Source organism: Harmonia axyridis, chromosome 1, assembly GCF_914767665.1.
Source record: "Harmonia axyridis chromosome 1, icHarAxyr1.1, whole genome shotgun sequence".
NCBI classification, from domain to species: Eukaryota; Metazoa; Arthropoda; class Insecta; order Coleoptera; family Coccinellidae; genus Harmonia; species Harmonia axyridis.
Window position 1 is genome coordinate 44,166,997 of NC_059501.1, and position 23,868 is coordinate 44,190,864.

A 23,868-nucleotide genomic window follows, 5' to 3' on the forward strand; every position below is an offset into this window, starting at 1 on the left:
GTTCTGTTTGAAATTCCTGAACTAGAAGTGCATTTTGAGCAGGGCATACAAACTGCTGAAACCTAATTTCTTAGAAATCGTCATTCTTTTGACATCTGCAAATATTTTTTCTCATTTAAGTTGTCATAACATTTGGGCGAGTTCGGAAAGTCAGCGTTGTTGAATGCGCTGAAAGAGATGCGCTTGACAGCGCTGAACCAGCAAAATGCTAGAGAAAGAGCGCTGCATTCTATGCTGAATGAGTTTACGAACGTTTCTTCAACGAAATAATGGTTTCAATGTCTGTGAATTAATTTAAGAAAAAAAAATTGTCTGCATGCCGTGATGTTATGTTCAAATGAATAATTAGTTTGATCGTTAATCTATTTTATTTTCTCACATAAAAATATCTTTATTTATTGCATCAAAAAGCAAATACATAATTATTTGAAAAATATATTTATTTATTGTTTTATGAAAACAATTTCCTTGAACAATCTTTTCATACAATGATATTTGTTCAGGAAATATTTTTTTAATGACTATTAATAATAAATAACATACATCATTATTAATAATTAATTGTTAATTAAACAATTCTGTTCATTTAATCATTTCTTCCATCTATTAGTTCTATAATACCATAATTCAATATTATTCAAATATACAGCCGTTAAATGTAGAATAATCAATAATCAAATAATATTAATAATAATAAACCCATCTAAACTTAACTTCAGTGACAACTGACAAAACAACCCCTAGAAATGACTGCATAAACATTCTCTTTCTCTCTCATTCAGCAGAAACATCAGCTTTTCATTTCGCTGCAATCGATCCAGCGCTGAATTCAAGAAATGTTTAAGAACCCGATCGTACGCTGAACCATCGGTAATTTACGAACGCGATGTTGATACAGCGCTTAATGCGCACTCGTCAGCGCTGACTTCCCGAACTCGCCCATTGTTATAACATTATTTCCGAAAAAACAATTCCATTCGTTTATTTTTTTTTTCATATTTCATATTTTTCATTCATATATTTTCGTATAATATTTGTCATATTAATTATACGGTGTTACAGATTTTATGTCTATGAAATCACGATAAGTTTTCAATTGCGAAATATCGAATAGATTTTTCAAATAATCAGTAGTATGTAATTCCAAACCAGAGCAACTTCGGTATTTTTCTAATGATTGTCAATTGATTTTCTCCTTACTTTTTCTCTGAATATATTTATGTATGTGCATCTAGGCCATAATTGTCTTTTTCCAGTACTTTCGGTCTTGGAAAAAGATCATAACTTGGGATCGAAACGTTGATAATTCAACAAGTCTATGTATATCTATTTTATAGTAAAATCTAAATCAATTTTTATTGCAGGAATCTCTTCGATGCAAAGTCTGCAATTATCCATATGATGTAGCAAGTACATCGAAATTGGATTGGGAAAGAGGTTTCACCCCTCAGCATTGGGGTTACACTGCAGTCATCGTTACCTCTCTCTGCCTGGTTGTTGCTGGAGCATGGATCACAATTCAATTGTATGACAATTCCTACATCAGAATGATGAGTGCTAGTATTGCACTATTGGTTGTGTATATATGCATAAGGTAGGTAATTATCTCAGTAAATACATACAGAGTGGAGAAACCAAATGGAGTGAATTCATTATCTCGGTTACTGTAAATATTTATGGAAAATCGCTAAAGATCTCTTCGTTCTCTATTAAAAAATTCTATCATTTCCATTTTTATTGCAAAAATCAAAATAGAAAAAAATAAAATCAAGTGATTAGCGAAATTTGGTACAATACCAAAAACTGAAATGTAATACAAAATCGAATTTTTAATGAAATGAAAGTAATATAATGACAGATTATACTCTTGTCTTGTCTCGCATTATAGAACATTGTTACAAGCATAGAATATAAAATATTATTGCTCTAAACTATAGGTGACGAGCGTCTATAGGTGATGAGAGTCGAGAATCACGAGAAATGTCAAATATAAACGCTATATGCGCCATCTGAAACTAATGCAATCTCACGAAATCAAGTAGTTATAAATCTGAAAAATCACCCGTTTTTTCTGAAAGTTTTACAGGTATAAGAAGACACACCAGGTTTTCTATGCATCTTAGTATTATCAGTATAATCCCGAGTGATTGGCTGGAATAATGCATTGCTATTAGTTGAAACCACCAAAATGTCAGATTTTGACATGTAAAAAAATAATCGAGGTAACCACCCCTTTTTCGTACCGAATAACTAGCTCATAAGCAAAATTCATTAATTGATGATATTCAGTATTTTCCTCTTGCTTAATATTGTATGTAATTGTTTTTTCATTAAATAATGAGTCGGAAAGGAGATATTATCCAAAAACTGATTTTGGGCGGCTTTTTTCTTAGATGGCGGCTCGAGCTGCAGAGATTCGAGGTATCAATGTTGAAATTCGGAAAGAGTTCTTGGAAATCTATAAGATCAAAAATTTGTCAAACTTCTGGAAAACTTTTCTGATAAAATACCAAATTACTCGCTTAGTACGCAGAGCTTACGAAGGAAAGAACTAAGCAAAGAAAAACTTCACTTCTGCTAACAATGCACCCTGTTAACCTCTATACATGGAGGACGTGAAATGTCTTATTCAATTTCAACTGGGGTGAAAAGAAAATATGAAGGAAAAATTTAAATGAAAAATATATTGAAATTCCTTCTACTGATGTTCAATTTTTCTTCTATTTTGAAAGAATTTCCTAGTTTTTGGGTGCTGAATGACATTGAATGTTATTATTATCATCAGGTTCATTTGACTGAAAATGGTTTAATTTCTTTTTTCCCCTAACTAAATTTGAGCATAAAACGGTAAATCTTAAGTTCACCTGTATAGGTGAACAGGACAGGAAATAACATACATAACATTCTTTCTTGTAGGACAAATGTTAGGTAGGAGCTACAAGAATATTTTTCATTTACTTGAAATCTTGCCTCGTTAATTGAATTATATCAATTTTGATATATTACTCGAATTTATTTTAATGATATTTTTTTTACAGATTTCTGGGGCAGAACACGCTTAGTGCTTATCAGCGTGCCAAAGTGGCTTCTATGAGTATTCATAATCATGTCAACACGATTAGCGGAAATGTGAATACAAATAATCAAATTCTTCAGACGTCCCTCTAATATTCTCTAAAAGCCAATATTCTTGTGATATAATTTAGTTTTACTCTTTTTATAACTAACATCATATTATGTAAGATGTATAAAGTTACAGTTCACTAATATTAATAGATTATGAAATGTATTAAAAATTTCTTGGCTCAAAAAAAATCCGCTTCTCTTTTATCGTTCAAATATATGTTATTTCCTTGTACATTTTTAAAGAATTCCAATGAAATTTATTTCAGGCAGAAATAATGAATGGAATGCGTTTTTTATACAAGTTTCTAGCTGGGTATCTCAAATTTCAAGGTTAACTACAAAGTTGACTGGACTAGTACCGAATAAGTTTCTCTTGGAAAAAGTATTTTTTATTCAAATAATAACTCTAGCTAATGGTGAAAAGATGGTCATTTCTCTAATTCTACGAATATAACTTACTCTGTAGGATACATTTATTCATTGACATGTGAAAAAACCGGCCCTCACTATTGAACAAGGTCCAAAAATTCAATTTTTTCTTCCGCCGTGTAATAATATTCCTTTTTTTGAGTCAATCAATCATTTTACAGCTATACTATGACGTTTATTATCAATAAATGATCTCACAATAATAATAATAAAGTTTATTTCATAAATAAATACTTTAAATCACGGAGGTACATGAGGTATGACCTGTATGTGATATTAACTTAATTAAGATTTCTGAAATAAATGTTCCATTAAGATGATTCAAAAGAAAATAATTACAATACCAGGAGAAAAACAAATATCATTCATAAGCGCAATGTAAAAAGTTATTTCACATCCGATATTTATAATTAATTGTATTATACTGCCTCAATCAGGTAATTATTAAAGTCGTCATCGTTGCATAATCTTTCATAAATTGGTGAGTGCATTTCTTTATTTGATTTCAAAAATTCTGGCCAGTCTTATATATTTCGGTCTTGTATTTGGGATCTCAACTATTATTTATCAAGTCACTGATTATCTTTCTGTTCTTACCATCCAACCAAGCTTTTAAACGCTTTTTGAATGTCCTTAGATTTTTCAAGTTTTTGAGTTGATCAGGAAGGACATTCTAAATTTTTGTTCCTAGGTAGGTGTGATTTCTCTGGCCTATACTTTTATTGCATCTGGGTGGTTGGTAAGTATGATCTCTTCCTCTCGTCGAATATTGATGCTGTAACGTATTTAAGGTTGTCTTTCCTGAGATGATGTTAGAAAGAAGTTTAAGAGCATACAGCTGTCTTACATCTTGGACTCCTGGCATATCAAATAACTGTTGGCTAGGAAATGTGCGCTTTTTCTTGTAGATGATTTTCAAGATCCATTTTTGAATGACCAGAGGTTTTATCTGGTTCTGATAGGCACCACCCCATACAATCCAAAATCGAAATTTCTGGCAAAAATATAATGCAAAATGATTTCATAAATCTATAATTTGTGAATCAAATATGCCATTTCACAATAGAATTATCATTCCTATTTTATTGAATCTATTAACAAATCATTAACCGATGGAGCGGACATTCTTTTTGACAAAAAAAAGTTTTCTTAGTGGAAATACCACTCTTTGTAGTAAAATAATAAAATTGCCAACAGCCAAATTTTTGAATCGAATTGGCGCTCTCAACTATAGTTATGAAAATACACCTTTAAATACTACGTAGTCTTTTTACTGACTTATGGAGCCTCGTAATGCAGGATTTTTTTTATGACATTGACAAAACGTCCTTTAAAATTTCTGGCGGCGGCCCTGATTATAGCACAGCTTATTATGTTGCTATTGAATCTAGATCGAATGGTTTCCTATCTCTCAATTATTATTTTGAAGAGTACGAAAAAAATTCAGCGACAGGGACTACAAAGTTATATATTCTTTTTTGATAAGAGGAGTAGAGCCGTCATATCGCAAAAGAGGTAAGAGACGTAAAACTGTAGTGGACTTAGTGGGAAAGACTAAAGGTGACTTTAACTGTAAATTATATATTGCATTTACATGTCATACTTTGTGGTATTATCAAATATTCATTTATAATTAGGTATACACAGAAGTGGGAATAAACTTGAGATATTACTCCTTGGAATAAAATTGTTCCAACGCTTTTTCTATGTGCAGGGCCGCCGCTAGGACCGGCATACCGAACATTTTGCCGGGGCGCCAAATTACAGGGGCGCAAAGTCAGTTAACAAATCAAGACATTATTTTTGACACAAAAATTTTTTCTCAGTGATGCCACTCTTTGTATTAGGATTAAAAAATTTCCAAGAGTTTTTGATGAAATCTACAAAAAGTCCTTTGATAAATTTGTCAAGGTGATTTTTAGTTCAAAAATTAGTATTCATATGAAACTGAAAAGATGCCTTAGAGGAATAACAGAAGCTCCTTCAAAGAAAATTCAAGAATCCGGAATTCAAAAGCGCTAAAATATAAAGGGGTGTCCACCATCGACTCGGCTCTATTACGATTAAGCGCTAAAATTTTCGAATTTTTTTTTGACACAGTTCCATTAGACTTCATTAGAGCTACATCATCAAAATGTTCGGAAATACACAGATTGTACCTGAACAGTGTGAATGACCAAATTTTTTTTAGGAAACACCATGTTTTTCATTGAAATTTCAGATTGAATTAAATAAATGAATCCAATTTTGTTCGAATATTCAATGCAAATCTGAGATTTTTCGATATTTCATAAATTGAAGGATCTCTGGAGAACCTAATAAATTTAAACTCATTTATTTGAATGAGATTTTGAAAGTGTATGCTAGAAGAACGGAGGTAAGTACTGATGACTTTTTGATTATCATTGATAACTCTACTGGGTGTTAATATTGGGCTTATTCCAAATGGGATACCATGTATTCTATCTCTTGTTAGATAGCAAATTTTTATTATCTCCACCATATGGGTGTGCCATTTGGGGTAAGCCCAGTATTAACGGTTGAGTAAGTCATCAATGAATTGTCTCATTACAAATACAGTTCTCAATGATTATCAAAAAACATTAGTACTCACCTCCGTTCTTCTAGTATTCACTTTCAAAATGTGATTCAAATATAAATTCATTCATCTCGAAGTTAATAGGTTTTTCCTAAGATTTTTCAATTTATGAAAATCGAAATATCTCAAAAACGGTAAGTTTCAAGCAGTATTTCCAAACAATTTGAGAATGTAGCTCTAATGGAGCCTAACGTTAATGTGTCGAAAAAAAAACGAAAATTTCAGCATTTAATCGTACTAAGACTTCGCGTCAATGGTGGAACACCTTGTAAATTTACCTCATTAAATCGAAAAAAAGAGGGGATTGTTCATAAAATGAGGAAAAAGAATAGAGACATACCCTCAAGGAGAAATGCTAACCGTAGACACGTGTTTCGGGCTTTCGGCCCTCATCAGTACGGTACAGTAAAAAGTATTAGGATGAGCAATACTTGAAGGAAAACAATAAACGGAGTCAACAACAGAAGCCAGCCGTCCATTTGTGGTTTCAACAGGAAGACCCAACAGGATCTTTATTTTGAAATTGTTTCATAAAAACAGAATGAAATAGTGTCAAAAAACAAGGATGTCCTATTCACAGAAATCTACAATTGAGTATGGTTCTAATGCTAATAACTATTTAAAAACAGCTTTTCTGAACATTTTCTTGCTCTCAATTTTCTGAACCTGCGGTGGCAGTTCATTGAAATACTTCAGGCATATATATCCCATTTGCTTTTGTGATGTTGTAAGATTCAGCCTAGGTAGTACAAAATTTAAATTTCTTGATGGGTAATTATTTTCAACTTGATGCTTATCAAAGTACTGTTTATACTAGTTTAGGAACGATAAGCATTCCTGAATATATATTCCATATATTGTAAGGAGTCCAGATTTCTTGAACAATCCACGACATGATTGTGTGTATCCCATTTTCAACATAATAATGGTGACATATTTTCTGAACCACAAAAGGTTATTCCAAATCTAAGCTTTGATTCTATGGTCGCATAATAGACTGTATTTATTGTGTGAGAATTTCTATATTTCGATACGACTCTGAAAGCATACAAGGCTGATCTTACCCTCTTGCAAAGATCTACTACATGAGCATTTCAGTTGAGTCTTGAATCTATTACAACGCCTAAGAACTTGGTATAATATATCCAAAGTCACTTGAACTAGTCCATATAAACGCTTGGCCATAGATGTCCCTTTGAAGTGGTTACCGCGATCCGCTGAATACCAGAGTTTATTTGAAAGTATTGTTAGGCAATAAATTAACTGGCCCCAAAGGAATTTCTGTAAACTTGGACACCCTTGTATAATCGAAATATTCAGCTTCCTCCAAGTGACTTTGGATATACCATACTGCTTGCTATTTTATATTTCTCATCATTTAATATAGTATCAGTAGGTGTTATTATTCCTGAGTTTACGGGATGAAACATTATCAATTTAGTTTTGTTCTTATTTATTATCATATTATTGTCTCAGTAAACCATTCTTCTGTGTGTTTAAGCATCTTTTCCACAAGCTTCTTCAGTTCTGTTCATAATGTACCAATGGCTAAAAGGTTTGTATCATCAGCATAGTGTACGGTAGTTGTGTTCTCAAGTTTGTCTGTATTTCTTAACTCAAAGTCGTTCAGATACATCACGAAAAACAGAGGGACAGCTAGGCTTCATTGTGGAATTCCCAGCTTTAAATCTTGATAAGAATATTACTTACGATCCAATTCAGAAGATGATGGAATTGTCCAAACAAGAATTCACTCACAATGTCTTTATACTTGGTTTATTTAATGATGATATAAAACATATAATGAAAGAATATTTTCTTAGATGAATATAAAATATTTCAATTATTTGCTGATGATAATCAGCGCAAGAAAAAATTGTAAATAACAATTGTCACAAACGAAATTAATGATTTTTTTAATCTGATAAACATATGTATGGCTGGTGAATTTTACGCCGGCGAAGATTAATGTGTTGCCTATAGATTTCAGTTTTCATTCAGTTTTACTAATTAAACTTACTAAACTAATTAAAATAATGTTATTATTATATAATCACAACTCTGAGTATACATGTCACTTGAATAACCAGAAGATTTCATAACATAAGGAATTAAAAAAAAAACAATTCATAGACAACATTTTATTCTAAACTAATTTTTACAGTAGAAAACTTATGAATAAGTCAAAGATATTCCGAGTGAAATTGCAAAACTACATAATAATAAAATTTTACATCTTTGCAAAATATTAAAAAAAAAATAGCCAGAATCCCTTGGGTGGAGACAATATAAAATAAATAAATAATCTTGAGAGTAAAAAAAAGCAAAACTGGATGAAAAAGCCAGTTATTCTTCAAATCTACTTTACATAATTTCAAAAACATTTTAAGATTATATGATCGAAATTGAAACTTCTGATGTAAGAAATTGACATCAAAAGCACATGTCTTTCATTATCTTATTATTGGTTTATTTTAGAATGAAGTCTGGTCTAGTTTTCTTTTGTACTGGCTATTCCACAAAAAATTATTTGTGATTTAAACATGTGTCTGATTTTTACTCAAATGATAAATAGGGATATGATCTCAAAAATAGTATTGAAAATTATATTCATTGAATTTTTTCATATTATAACTACATGAATACGTGAGCAAATATATGCAAGACATTAAAAATGTGGCAGATAAATTCTCATTGTCAATCAAACTATATTCAGTGTTCAATATCCATACAAACCTATTATTGTATTCAAGTTAATGAAGAACAAAAATTTGGTATTTATGGTTGAATAAATAAACATGCATTAATATTACATTGATTTATAAACATGCACGAAAAACCCAAACTTCAATTTCCTGAATGTGAGGTAAGTGTATAAAAATAATTTACTTTTTCCAATACTATCATGATTTAAAAAATGATCTTCACCTTTAAAGTTCAACATCGAATCAGCCTGAATTAATATTTTTTCTCAGCAAGCAGTTTTGAGAATGGGAAAAAATTCAATAACATTTCTATACTCAATATTTTTGATACAGAGTTAGGAACAATTTTGTTATGATACTCACTTCTCCGAGTTGAAAAAAATCAATGAGTAATTGTCCAATTTTTATTGATACTATTTATCTTCTCCATTTGAAAATTAAATTTCACGCACTATTTACAATTTTCTTCAATTCATTCATTGGATCCAATTTTCATTCTTTCTCTTGGCCGTTTCGCCGGCGGTTCGTCAAGAGAGTCCTCGTCATCTTCTAAACCAGGCAGTTGAATTTTTGTTTCAGAAGCTTCAGACGGCTGTAATAAAATAATACAATTCATTTAGAGTTTTTCATTTATTTTATTCTAGCCACAAGTAAATACTTCAAAAAATTCAGTGAAAAGAGTTAATTCAGTATTTTAATGGGCTTAAGGGGGGAAAACCAGTTCTGAAATGAAAAAATTCATTCAATCGAAATTAAATTTTAGAATTTTAAGCCAGGGAATGGTCTCAAAAGAAAATGTTTCACTCATTGATAATAGTCCGTCCTCAAATTCAATTCTGTTCGTCCGTCCGATCGGGCATAAAAAACCATGACTCTAGAAAGGAAAGATCTAACAAATTTTATCAGAGTTGGTTGTTTAATTTCGTTAATGTGCATAATCTGACTAGGGTCTCCGTGAACATGGCCATTCGAATTTTTGAGGAAAAAATTTCAATCCGATCGAAATGAAGTGATGCATATGGATGTGACAGCTATTTTAAGCTTTAAGCATAATTTCATGTTAATCGCATCACCAACACTACAGAAAATTCAGAAGAATATTGAAAAAATACCCAATATTTCTGTAACCATTAAACCGCAGTTGAAATTTCAACTTTTGTAAAAAATTTCAAGCTGGGGTCTCTTGATCAAAATACTTACCAACTTTCCTCTTTGCACCTTTCAAATGAATTACGTTGCACGAAAACATTCAGAATTGAAAAGTCAAGAAAAAGTTGCAAAATAGTGCATTGCTGAACGAATATTGTATTATTTTCACTTTGATGATTTTGCATAATTCAAAATGAAAACTTGCAAAGAAGTTTGGTGCAACAGACCCCAGATCACAACCTTAGAACCACAGAAAAATAAAAAACTTGAAATGAAATACTCAATATTTCCGTGGCAACAGATACGATAAGTTTGAAATTCTACGTGTTGTATATACAATAAGAATAAGGTTCGTGAAAAATTTCGTATCATAGCAACGTCAAATCCATAGAAAATTGAGCAAAATATTGAAAAAAATATCCAGCAGAAAGATCGGTAGCGTAAATAGCTCCGCTACTGATAGGTATCAGTTTGGTTATGTTATTATTCTCTGCCGGAAGGGTGGCTTCAAGGTTGCCGTTCGTACGATAATTATCGTTTTGTACGATAATTTGCTGCTCAATACTATGTACGATACCGCATGTACGATAATAGCGTTTTGTACGATAATTTCAGTGTACCTATCATTTGAGCTAAAGTGTCCATAGATACTCAAAATATAATGAAAAAAAAATATATAAAATATATGACCAGATTTAGTAAATATCCAATTTTTCAGTAGATTATTGCATTTTCAGGAAGTTTTTAGTAGGAAGAAATCATTTGATAGATTTTAGTAGTTTTAAAAAATCTAACCGAGACGGTTGGGAATGTCTAAACTCAAGGATGTTCCGATGAATCAATTCATTGTTCATTGGGGTTCTACGTTCTACGTGAATCTAGGAGAACGAACCTACTTAAACATAATAAAATCATAAAACTTCTTTGGTGACTGTCGGCTGAAAATAAATACAAAGAATCATGGAATATCCGAATTTCGGAAGGACGAAGGGTCCTCATTAAAAACAGATGGTGTTCAAAATTCAGTTGAAAATATATCAATTACCATTATCTCTCATTTGGTATTCTGTTTAGTGAAAAACAATTGTTGTAACTGGAATTTCATTGACAAATTTGTGTGGCTGAATATTTCAGATTTGAATATATTCATTTCATATAAGAAAATCGTTTTTTTGATGACATTTATTTTATAGAGAATTTTTACGAAGATATATCTCTGTATTTCCAATCAATTCAATTATTTAGATTCATATTATTTTATATGTGGTTATGGGAGCAAATGTTCAATTGTTAATTTTTTAATTTTTTGCAAGTTCATTGTACAATCTTATGTACATATTAGAATTATAAGATGGATGTTTTTCCGTCACCGACAGTCTGTGAATAGGATAATGCAGGTTGTCTGATCTTGCCTAATAATTAATTAATTATTCATTTACCGTTTTGTTTAAATAAAAAATATATTACTTATTCGATATATTGCTTGTTTATTCATCCTTGTCCACAAATTATCATATTCTCGCAAAAATTTCCTTTATTTCGAATGTGTACGATAAAAATCAGTGGGATACGATAATATGTACGATAATGTACGATAATTTTGAACACGCGGTACGATATTTTCGGCTTGTCCGCCTGGCAACGCTGGGTGGCTTCTTTTCTTGACAACAATAGGTTCTGTGGGTCCTTTTTGAAGGTTTCGTTATGATGAGAGACAATTTCCTGTTATAAAATCGATTTTTATTTCAAAGTTTGCTTTCGGTATTATGACTTTTTTATTCTTCAATATATCGGAAATTTATTCAGTGCAAAATTCAGAATGTTAATAAAAGTATATGTTTCAATTTCCATTATTGCTATATCACAATTGTCACTAATGTCAGTTACTCCACATGTTATCAAAAAGTAGCATAAAATAAATTCGCTACCAAAGATGGCGACCGTTCCGTAGCGGAAACTGATAAAAAATTCATACAGTATTGACAACTGTTCCACAACTGTTGAGTCTGCTGAACGTGTCCAATGTTGTAGAAATATAAAAATTTCTGGAATGATAAATTATTTATTTTGTGTGGTGAATTTTTTCAAATGGGGAAATTATTATTTATGTAATTTTTGGGTGAATAAAATACTAGAAGGAAACAAATAATCAATATATTTTGAGTACAGAATGATTTTTTTTTAAACTTTCGGTTATTTACAGGCAGGGTCAAAGAAATGACAAGATGCAAAAGATACAAGGCAATGTTTTCGTGGGTTGTAGAGTGCATGGCAAGAAGACACAGAAATTATTCTTAATAATTCAATAAAAAATTCTATTTAATTCGAAGTAGTCTAATTTAAATGAAGGATGTTCTTCTATGATTCGGAGGTAATAATAGAGAAAAATAGAAAATCAGTTTCATATATACGGCCTAACATTGAACACCAACAAGACCAAATTATTCAGGTCACGTGCACATGTTGGAGAGAATAAATTACTTTGAATGTCAATCAAAATAGTATTGATTGGAGCAATATGCAAAACCAATGAAAACTTGCTCCAATCAGCGCCAGTGACAGCTCATTAGGTTCGGTCGAACCGACGAAAAATATATATAGAGATAAAATCAAAATTTTTCTTCATTGAAATCATTCTAAATTATCAATTTCGATATCAAGTTATTTCCTCGGTATCTTATATTTCCACTTGAATTGGTGAAAGTAACGTATTTCGATCAACGTGATACTGCATTGGGAGTATCACTTGGTGACGACGTGAAATATTCTATTTAATTTCACTTCGTCACCAAGTTCTCTCTCACCTAGTCTCTTATGCCCACTTGCCCCGTTTTATGCTTAAGACACTGTTGATTAATCAGTGAGTTAACTTTGAGAATACCTTATCCTCGCCTTTGCTAGGGGCTGGTTACACCCAGCCTCGTCGAAATATTCATAGTTTGGAGCCGAATCAGCTTCAGCAGTATATGCAGAATATTGTTTGTTTCATTTGTTATTAATATAATAATTGATTTTTTTTCCGTCTCCCCCTAAGTAGGCGCCATTGTCATTGTGTCAGTGTATCTTGAATGAGCGTGAACGAGAATAGATAACATATTTCAATATTATTTTGTTGGACTATTTTTGGTGTAACAACGTGTCGTGTGAACATGGATCTTTTCGTGTTTTTAGAATACGAATTTTACAATTTCCTTGATCATTTATCACGTCCATGGAAATATATGAAAATTATTATTCATTTCAAGGAAATGATGAAAGAAAAATATTTTTTCTACTACCCAACTACAAATCTTCCTTTTTGGACCCCCTAAAGAAAGGACGAGAAATGGTTTCTTTCCTCCAGAAGGATAGCAACCATTTTCTTGCCTGACAGATAAAAATGACAATCAAAATCAGTTTCATATATACGGCCTAACATTGAACACCAACAACACCAAATATATGATAATAAATAAAAACGGCAACTGTCAGAATAAAGGAATTTATGTGAATGGTGTTCAACTCGAACGGGTAAATAAAATAACGTACCTAGGGAGTGTTATTAACAACAAATGGGATCCGAGTAAAGAAATAAGGAGCCGAATAGGTAAAGCACAAACAACTTTCACGAATATGAAAAACGCGTTCTGCACACACGACCTTAATATCGCTCTAAGAATAAGAATGCTGAGATGTTATGTTTTCCCTGTACTCATGTATGGAGTTGAATCGTGGACATTAAAAGATACTCTATTAAAGAAAATAGAATCCTTTGAAATGTGGGCCTATAGAAGGATTCTGAAAATAAGCTGGATAGACAGAGTGACTACGACGACTCAATAAACCGACTGAACTGATCAATACCATAAAAAGCCGTAAACTTGAATATTTCGGGCACATTATGAGACATCCAGAAAAATATTCATTGATTCATCTGATCATCCAAGGAAAGATAAAGGGGAAAAAAAGCGTAGGTAGGAAAACAACTTCGTGGCTGAAAAATCTTAGAGCGTGGTTCGGCAAATCAACAGCACAACTTTTTCGCGCTGCAGTGGATAAAGTGATAATAGCTAATCTACTTGCGAACTTAACATCATCATCATAGTCAACGATCGCAACGGTCATGACACTGGAAGAAAAAGAAGAAATCCCTAGAGCTTCACCTTTCAGGAGAGTTGAATCTACTCCTGCCCACCGCAGATTCCAAGTGCTCCCTGACCCGGGAAGCTGAAACCTGTCAAAGGGTCTCTGCCAAGGGTAACGGGCGAAGCGTTGTGGAAAGCAGCTCAATAATTATTCCACTGCAGCTCTACGGATAGAAAAAGCGATCAAACGCCATCACCTCCACGACAAGGAGAAACCCATGAATGATGGTGAATTTAAGGAATAGGAATATAGAGTCGCTGTGTGAGGTTTGTCAGGGCGTGTTTCGAGCCGGTGTTGGACATGACAGTATGTGGGACGTCGGTGGCAGAGTGCTAAGGAGACCGGCATCTATCGAACACAATGCTACAATCTCAAAATTCTATGAGAAAACCCAAGTAGTTCTACCAAGTAGACGCATGAAATGAACAATTTCTATAAATGAAACGATCATGCGCATTTACTATGAAGTGACAAAAATGGAAGAGGATAAAATAGACTACCGGCAAAAGTTGTTTGCAGAATTCCACAGAAACTATCCCGAACTTCAAGTTTCTGAACAAAGAGTACTACCAATACCGGGTCATATTGAGAAATAAACTTGTACCCAATGAGTGAGACTTAATACCATAAAAAAGTCCTCACGTATAACTGTATCCAGTTTAAGCAAATAAAAATAAAAACCTCGATAAATAAACCATTTGTAAGACTTTACTTTGATTTCCTAGCAAGTAGCACTAACGGTTATTTTAGTACTAGAAAAAGAGATGCTACAAATAGATTTGGTAATCTTAAAATTGGATCTAAATAGATCAGGTTCAAGCCACCATGATCTACCGCAATTTCATCGATTGGTTTTATCAACTAAATAATTTATTCTGACACTTCAAAAACTAGCCGCTATATAACCTAGAAAATATTAATAATTTCAAAGAACACCATTGTAATATTCATTAGCAGTCCAGCACAATTCACTTGGATTCCAACGGAATCCCAGATATTCAGTTGAATAAAATAGATAAATTATTAACCTACCTGAGCATCAATCCCATCAGAAAAAGAATGCTAAGCATAAAAAATAACAGTTAATAGTAGATTAACTACAAATAAGCTTAGTTTATATTTATTGAAAAATTGATATTTGTTTGAAAACTTACTTGGACATCATTTCCCAAAGGACCACAGCCCTCCAATTTAATTTTGTTTTTTGGTCTTTTATTTCGGTCGTTATTCAACATTGATATATTTATTGTAGCTTTCACATTTGGTTGATATTGCAGTTCAGGTGGTAAGAAAACTCTGGTATTGGAAAAGTCTGCTTGAGGTGAGAAATACATGATCGGTATTCTGGTATCAGATGGAAAATCCTTGAGGTCGTAATTTGTAGTTTTAGAAACAAGCAACCCCATTGCAAGATCACATAGAGCCCAAATTTTCTGCAAATATAAATAGAATATACATAGTGAATGAAATAGTTTTTGGATAGTTTTTCATTGATATGATGAATCTAATCTCAACACAAAATTCCATCCAAATCTTCCAGTTTCTTTCTTAGAGAGAGAGAAGAAAAACTTTATTGAAACAATGTTTCAAAGGGCTAGCGACCTAGGTCTTCCTGCCCATATACAAAGTCTTATTTTACAAAGTATAAGTCTTATGACCATAACAATCCATAAAAATGCTGGAAGCTCAAAGAATCAAACTCTTGAAAGTCATTTGAATGCTTCTTAGATAATATTTGACCAATTAGAAAAATAAAACTATTTCACTTATTTTCTCGTATAATGCGCCTTTTTTGAATAATTTGATATTAACAAAAATTATCTGTGAAATTCAAGAATTGGGTACTTTGGCTGAATGCAACTCTGTTTTTCTAATATAATAGCTCATCTCCAAGGTGGAGAAAAACTTTTGTGTTTCCAGAGGTGGCATAGCTCATTATGAAGATTTAAAATGGCTATATCTTTTTGTCTAGGCCGAATCGTAAAAAATTGTCTAGCTACGCAAATTTGAACTTCCCTTTTATATTTTTGTTCAAGTAGTAGGTTGGTGCTAGAATTGTCAAATAACTTGTTGCTTTGAGTTTTGTAAAAACCTGAATCCTGTTTGAAAAGTAACGTCCTTTCAATTACATAATCATGCTGATATTTAAAAAGGGTTTATATCGCTTCAACGATCAGTTCAAAAATTAGTACGATTTATTTTTAAAGACCATCGATTTATATAAGGTTTTCACTATTATTCATTTTAAAAAGTTCGTCATTGCGGAAAGTCCTTTTTTATAAATTTTTATGGAATGGAAAAAATATAATTAGATAATCTTTTTTTTGAAGAATAAATATATACATGATATAACTTTCCCAACAAACATTAGTTTTTAATGAATTTTCACGTAACAATATTATACAAAAAGTCTTGTGGAAGGCTAAAAATGCGTTTTTTCTAAAATTGAAAATAAAGACGTAGCAACGTATTCTGGATTCATGCATGTGTTAGAAAAGACGGTAAATCAGAGGAACGTTTGAAATTGCTTTACTCAACCTGAAAAGTGGTGAGATCTCAAAAACGCTGAGGAGACGGGAGTAGTTGAACTTTGGATCATAATCATATCTCATTTAAATTAATTTGAAGATTAATTGATAAGAGTAGTTTTTCCTCCACAATTTCGTGCGATAATTCTCTAATATTCAAAATTGTGCTATATCGTTCATATGATATTTTTTGTCGGTTTGTTTTTAATTTCAGATAGAAATCGGTGAAGTAGCAATCTAAAAGATTTCTATGATTCAAAGAAAAGAGAATGATCGGAATTTCATTTCTTATAATACTTACATAATTTAGTGAATCATCTTCGGGCCGAATAGCATCTCTATGATTTTTCATTCGCTCGATCAACGTTTTATAGAATCCATAACTGAAATAATCACTTTTAGTAACAAGAGGTTCAAGAATGAACCAAAGACATTGCTTAGCAACTTTCAGTTCTTCTACTTCATCCCATTTCGTGAATGCTGGATCGTGTGCCAATATTGGAACGGCAAATACTAGCATGTAATCGGGTAAAATATGAGGAAGCTGGTTTAAAGCCTAAAAAAAAATAATATTATCAAACACTTCAGAAGATTGAATCGATGTCTTTGTTCATCTACATTAGGCATTTATTTGCACACATACCGCTGAATTATGAAGGGAAATTCTCGACCTACCAAGTCAGTAAATTTTTTTGATCCGTTACGTAACATATCATGGAAAACATTAATCTCTCAAAAAAAAAAAACGAAATCATCACCTGCTCGGATGGTAATATGGAACTGTCTTCTTCTGATAAAGAATCTTGCAATTGTGCATAAAAAAAACTAAATTCTAGGAAATGAAAAATATTGAAATGTTTTATTATAATAATATTTCCAAGATTCTCGAATAAAATAGAACAGCAAATGGAACTTCTATATTATGTGTTTAAATGATCCTAATAAAACAAATGACGTATGGAAGACGAGAGCTAAAAAGCTCCTGACTTTAAGTCACTCATTTTTTTCTTCAGATTGAATAGTTCATATGTTATTATATACCAAAAATGATAATTAGAGATATCAAGTAATAATTTCACGCTCAAACTCAATTGTTCTCAAAGAAGATTGTTTCTTCAGAAAATCACCTACACTACATCTTCTGGAGAAATATTATTTGCTCAAATTCTGTAATTTCAAAAAATATCGTAACCAACTGTGCAAGGACTTCTACAAAGTATTTCTTAAAAATATGTATTTGAATATATAATTATTAATGTATTTCATTATTTTTAAAATTGGATTCCTTGATTTTAAGTATATCAAAAAAGTAACTAATTGATTTCATTTGTTTAGTGCCTAAATATGGAATTAGCATTTAAATTAAAGAGTACAGAAATAAAAATGAATAAAATAGATTTAATATGAAAGATTGTTATTACCTTATCAGTTTGAGTGCCCATGGTGAGTGTTTTGACGTAATCTCGTCTTTTGTTGATATCCGTAGTCATATAACCCCTTATTGTATTTTTCAAGCGGGATTCTGTTTCTTTACCTGCTAAGGCATAGTATCCCATAAAATCTAATGGTAAACACTTGCTTGGCAGACCTTTGCTAAGTCCTTTATGAAGCTTTCCAGAAAATATTTCGCGTACCTGAAAAAACAATCAATACTACCGTCATTATGCATTAAATCAATAATTTTTCAAGAACATTTTTGGAAAATTGATTAATTAAGATTTGATCCCAATATTCCAAATTTCCAATTCGGCTTTGAAAAAAAAACTATGAGTAGTACTACCCACCCCATAACAGTTCGAATCCTAAACGCCGAAAGGGATTAACCCCTTATTACACTAGGCCTTGAGAGCAGTGGTTTCCAGAACAGATTGCTCTATCATTGAGTCACGATGTCGGAAATTTTCGAATATTGAGCCGGGAATGGTCACAAACGAAGAGCATGTTCTTCGATATTGCAAGAATAAGCAGAAATTGCACCGAGAAATTCATTTTTCAGAACACTGAAGTCACGATTAATAGTGCAGTGAAATTTTTAGGAGATGTAATGGACAGGAACATGAATTGGCTACCACATATCGAATATATTAGAAAAAGGCTCAACTCAAACAAAAGCTGCTTTCCAGACAGATGCGTGTCACCCCGGGGCTCGGCGCACTAGAGCTTCGAGCCCTTGCTATGAGTGGAACGCGCCAAAACGAAACTGTCAAGTTCAACGTAAACAAACCAGCTGTCTCGTACTTTATGCTAAGTAACGGTCTTCGTTCTCTCTCACAAAATGTCCGATATGCCGCTCCAGGCGGCGGCCCTAATTGGCCTTCCAATGCGTGGTGCATCTTTGACATCGAAATTACCGGAATGGAATCGACTTAGCCATGTATCCGACCCTGATGGCATCATTTCCTGGGGAAATTCTCCTTTCATCAACCAGATTTTCGGTACCCAAAAGTGGGCTTTGAGAACATTATATAGACTGACCTATCGGCAATCCTGCCATGGAGGATATGGAATTAAGACGGTCTAAGGACTGTTTATATACAGAACACAAGAAGAGTGCATCCTTATATTTATCCGATTCACCGAACAAGTGCGATAGAGAAAACTGAATGCAGTTTTCTATAGTGCAATCGGACTCCATAGTTTACTGTGGTAATTGTTGAAATTAATAATTTCTATTTATATCGTTTGATAATTGGTATCTTCCCTTCTCCTCCCTATAGTTACTAATCTCCCTTCTAAAGTTAAATCAATTAAAGAGAAAGAAAATATGGTAACCATCAGAAAGAAACAATGGAACGAAACTAATGGAAAAAAACCACGAACAGATATGGGTATGCAAGAATATTATGTTTAGGGATATTAACTCAGCTTTGGTTCTCTATATTAAACTGTAGAGGTTTTTACAATGAATCTCGAATGAGACCTTTGTGCCCTGGAAATAAATTAACAATTCGCCCAATAGGCAGAATTGGAGGATAATCCCTTTATAATAACTGAATTACCTATGGCACTTATTGCATTTAATAGTCATATGAAGGTATTCATTCAACCTTTTTCTCCAAAATTCATGGAATAGAATTCACGGACTAGGACGGATTCGACAATTCGTCAAAACTGTTCAACGTAAGCAAAAATGTTAGCTCCACTAGAGCCTAAAATTTTGTTGAGCAAGCCTTTGGTCGCTTTACGTATACAGGTATAAAGCCAATGACCGAACTCTCGAAGAAGGTAGAGAAGCCATCAATGGCTGAAACATGCATTTAAATTTGTTACATCAAATGCAATTACCTATGCATCTACCAACTAAATTCCTTTAAGACTTTATCCAATAGTTTTGAATTAAACTCATAGTTGTATTTAGACAAAAATGTAGAGAAATGACATGAAAATGGAGGCATCGCTGCTCTTTTAAGAAGCTGAATCAGATTATAAAGATTTATACTAACCTGTTTCACTTCATCAGACATCAAAAGTGACAAATTATAAAACTGTTCTGCAGTATATTGATCCCCTACTCCTTTTTGTTCGCAAACTTTCAACATTGCACAGCCAGCTGTGAGCCTAAGCCAAGACATCTCCGCCTTTGAAATCTTTCCTGATTGTAAAAGGTCACCTTTATGCAAGATAAAAGCATTCAACATTCTAAACGTTTTTTGAGCGGAAGCTATATCCTGTTTCAAGCCCAAGAGCCACCTTGCCATAGCTTTTAGTCCTTCTATTTTGCATCTTGTATCTTCAGGTAATTCATCCTCACTACACCATGAGTCATTTATGCGAGTGTCTGGTTCAATATCCTTCACTTCTTTAACTAGAAGTTCCTTGACTATCTGTAACAAACGTCCAAAACATTTTCATTCATCCTAGGTTTTGATCTATAGTTAATTTTATCTTCTCTTAAAATATTGAGTGATGAGAAAACAATACAGAAATGAATTCAGAGTAAACTCTTCTCTCAGAGACTTCCTTTCAATATAAAAAAGTTTATGAAGCAATCTTTACATTGAATTCTATGATTGTAGATCCTACTGATTTATTATCGATTATTAACTAATCAATATATAAAAAATTACTACGATTTCACCACAGGATAGTTGATTGTGAAACAGAAGTCAAAATAAAGAAAACAAATTTTGAAATATAAATTTTTTCATACTCATTGAGATACTTTGAGATAACAAAAGTAAAAAATAAACCATTGTGCAAAATTTATAGTGCGAATTTTATCCGAATAGTTCCTATAATACTGGTAGATTTCGGTTTATCATTTCCAGTAATAAATCTTTGGAATCGTTTGAGAAATAGAGCAATTGTTATTTTTTTCACTTTCGAAATTTTATCCGGGTCGGATCTGTAATCACCGAAAGGTTTTTTTTTTTTAGAAAAAAGTGGTCCTGTCTGGTTCCTTTCTCCTTTCAAATAACGAAAAGTTGGTCTGTAATTCTTAAAAGTAAAAACATTTTAAAAACCTTTTCTCATTCACTTAATATCCATAAAAATAGAGAACTTTTGCCTAACATATTCACAGTCTTAAAAATATTTCCTTCTTAGCCACTGATCACTTCAACAGCTGGGAGGACATTCTCTACTTTTAGAGGATTGAAGACCTGAAAAACGCGTGTCGACAAGACAGACGAAATGGACTGGCTCTCTTGATTTAGGCCACGGAAACCATCCACTAATCTCAATAGACGAATTCGTTAGAAAAAAGAACACAAGAACTGATTTTGTAATATTATTGTACAGTTCTTTAAGGATACAAATACACGTTATGCTCAACTATTCAAGTATTTGTATTGTCTTTGTGTATATTTTCACAGAAAACTAAGTGAACATGGAAAGTATTCCTTTACACAAAATTAAAAACTAATAAGCTTTCAACTTCTCTTATTCTCGAAGAGCCAAGATATGATATGTTAATGCAAGAACATTCTGATGTCTTAAAAATAGTTAATTTTTTAGTTAACATTTCAGAGTCAAACCACTGTTCTCTGGACGCTAACTCTAGTTAATTTGAAGTTAGAAACGGCCTAAAAATAAGTCATTTGTCACTTAAAATTTGAAAATTTTTCGGCGATACAGGATGTTATTCCATACCCCCAACACCTCCGAAATTTTTATAACATTTCATTAATATATAAAACAAATGTACCTTAATATTGACATTGGGATGAAAAATAGCTTTTAATTAGGTCGTCTGAACGGAAATTTTATTATCTTTCAATAGATCTCATGATATGCAGGTCATTCCATTCGAAAAAAAGCCTTTTTCATCATTTCACTATGTCTCGTAGAAAGAAGCCTGTGATTTTGAATAACCCTGATTGATTAGGGAAGTATTTTATTAAACTAAAATGATGGGATAGTAGTAATTCATACCGGAAATTTCAGCTTTTTAGGATTCCAAAATTTCTAAGTATGTACCAAATTGATGAATGTTTAAGTGAAGCTGTTTTGCATGAAAAAAGAAGTAAATCAATCAATTACTCAAAACCGCTAGATGTAGGGAAAAGAAAGTTAAATATTGGATATAGTAATCTGTTACTTTGTGATAGATCATTTCAATTAGAAAAATGAAATTACTTTGTTCAGTGTCACTAACTTTATTTAAATTGCAGTACTATGAAACTTGAGTAACTGTAATTTAAATAAAGGTAGTGATAGTAAACAAAATTATTTCGTTTTTCTAACAAGAAAGTTACATGATACAAGATATATAAATAATCAAGAGGCTATGACAAACCGAAAAAAACAACAATATACATGGTATTCTATTTGAAATATCGATGTTCTTGGTACTTTCTAATATAAACGGCAACACCGAAACGCTGAAAATATTTTAGGTCAATAGAGCAAGTGGTTTCTACCCAAGCAACCAAATTATCAATAAAATATACTTTGGTGTAAAATGTAACTACTTATGAATTCTTAATAAATTATTATTATTTCGTTTGTCCCAATTAACATGAACATACTTTTATGAAAAACTTATTCGAAAAACATTTCAATAAATGACAAGTAAATGAACCAAATGCAAAACATGAAACATATCTGTTGATAATAACAATATTAAACAAAGAAAAGGAAATAAGTTCAACATAACAATAATATAACATTAATAACACTATACCTAGTTGTGAGATTAATATAGAAATCTTCAAAAAAAAGAAACAAAAGGAATATAAATTTATAAATTATCATAATATGCCTTCAGCAATTGCTTCCAACGCATTGGCAATTCTTTCTTTCGCAGAAGCAGCTCTTTCCGCAGCTTCTGCTTTTTTTCCTTGGCACTAGCAATTCTTTTTAATGATTCTATTTTTTCATCATAATATATTTTTTTAATGCTATTTTAGCATTCATTCCGTCTTAAGAACTAGAAACGGCATCTAGAGTCCGTTTTATTGTTTTTTCGTTGGAACTTGCTCCGCATTTCCCTGATGTGGTGGTTCTTCCGAAACTTTATTTTCAATTTCTTGTTCCCCTGTGAATTATCAAAATCGAAGTTCACTTCAGATTCACAAATCTCTTTATGACCCTCAATGGATATCATTTTGACAATATCAAAAAATATTAAAAAAAAAAACACTTGTCATTGTCAAACATATGGTCCCCAGTCATGTGTTTCAAGTTAGATTTCTTTGTATACCTTTCAGTCGTGAATAGGGAATGTTATTTCCAGTTTTTCGCATTAGTGTTGAGAAAATGTCCAACTATAAATGGAACGAGTGTTGGTAGCATTTGATTTTACGTACACAGCCTCAGTAAATAGCTTAATATGCACGGTAAACTTATCGCACAGTTTTCGTAAATAAAACAGATAGTTTTGAATACATCAATAAATTTCTGGTCCTTCCTCAGAAAAAGAGCATTTCGAAAAGGAAAAATATAATAGCAATAGCATAACAGAAGTAATGCTTTTAGTACTTTCACTTATTGTTTGTCACTGCCAATGATTGTTGCAGTGTACTGCAACCTAATGGTCTGTCTACTGTACCCATACCAAATTTCATCAAAATCACAACAGTAAAACGCGAAATATTAAGGTCACACGGAGCCTATATCCATTAAAGTGGGAATTTTTATGGGATCATCTAAAGCCAAAATTGAATACCCACACCCACCGAATTTCATTAATTGAACTTGGATGAAAATTGTAGGAGGCTGTTACAAGGATATGCTGACACACAAACTGAGAGACAGACACGAAATC

General features: G+C 32.2%; 2 protein-coding genes across 3 annotated transcripts in view; one reads left to right on the forward strand and one right to left on the reverse strand.

The window, feature by feature from the left end:
• The window catches only part of LOC123670848, a 29,014-nt gene extending 25,656 nt beyond the window's left edge, over window positions 1-3,358 (forward strand). Inside the window, exons 7-8 of the mRNA XM_045604415.1 lie at window positions 1,365-1,594; window positions 3,039-3,358. Coding sequence (XP_045460371.1) covers window positions 1,365-1,594; window positions 3,039-3,168 — 360 coding nt within the window. The 3' untranslated portion in view covers window positions 3,169-3,358. The remainder of the gene's footprint in view (window positions 1-1,364; window positions 1,595-3,038) is intronic.
• A 4,922-nt stretch (window positions 3,359-8,280) lies between these two features.
• The window catches only part of LOC123670847 (sister chromatid cohesion protein PDS5 homolog B), a 29,898-nt gene continuing 14,310 nt past the window's right edge, over window positions 8,281-23,868 (reverse strand). Inside the window, exons 5-10 of one of the 2 annotated variants that reach the window (XM_045604412.1) lie at window positions 20,105-20,485; window positions 18,083-18,295; window positions 16,963-17,217; window positions 15,288-15,566; window positions 15,166-15,195; window positions 8,281-9,451 (exon numbers count right to left, since the gene is read on the reverse strand). In XM_045604412.1, coding sequence (XP_045460368.1) covers window positions 9,332-9,451; window positions 15,166-15,195; window positions 15,288-15,566; window positions 16,963-17,217; window positions 18,083-18,295; window positions 20,105-20,485 — 1,278 coding nt within the window. In that variant the 3' untranslated portion in view covers window positions 8,281-9,331. The remainder of the gene's footprint in view (window positions 9,452-15,165; window positions 15,196-15,287; window positions 15,567-16,962; window positions 17,218-18,082; window positions 18,296-20,104; window positions 20,486-23,868) is intronic. The other variant, XM_045604413.1, reaches the window with a different exon arrangement.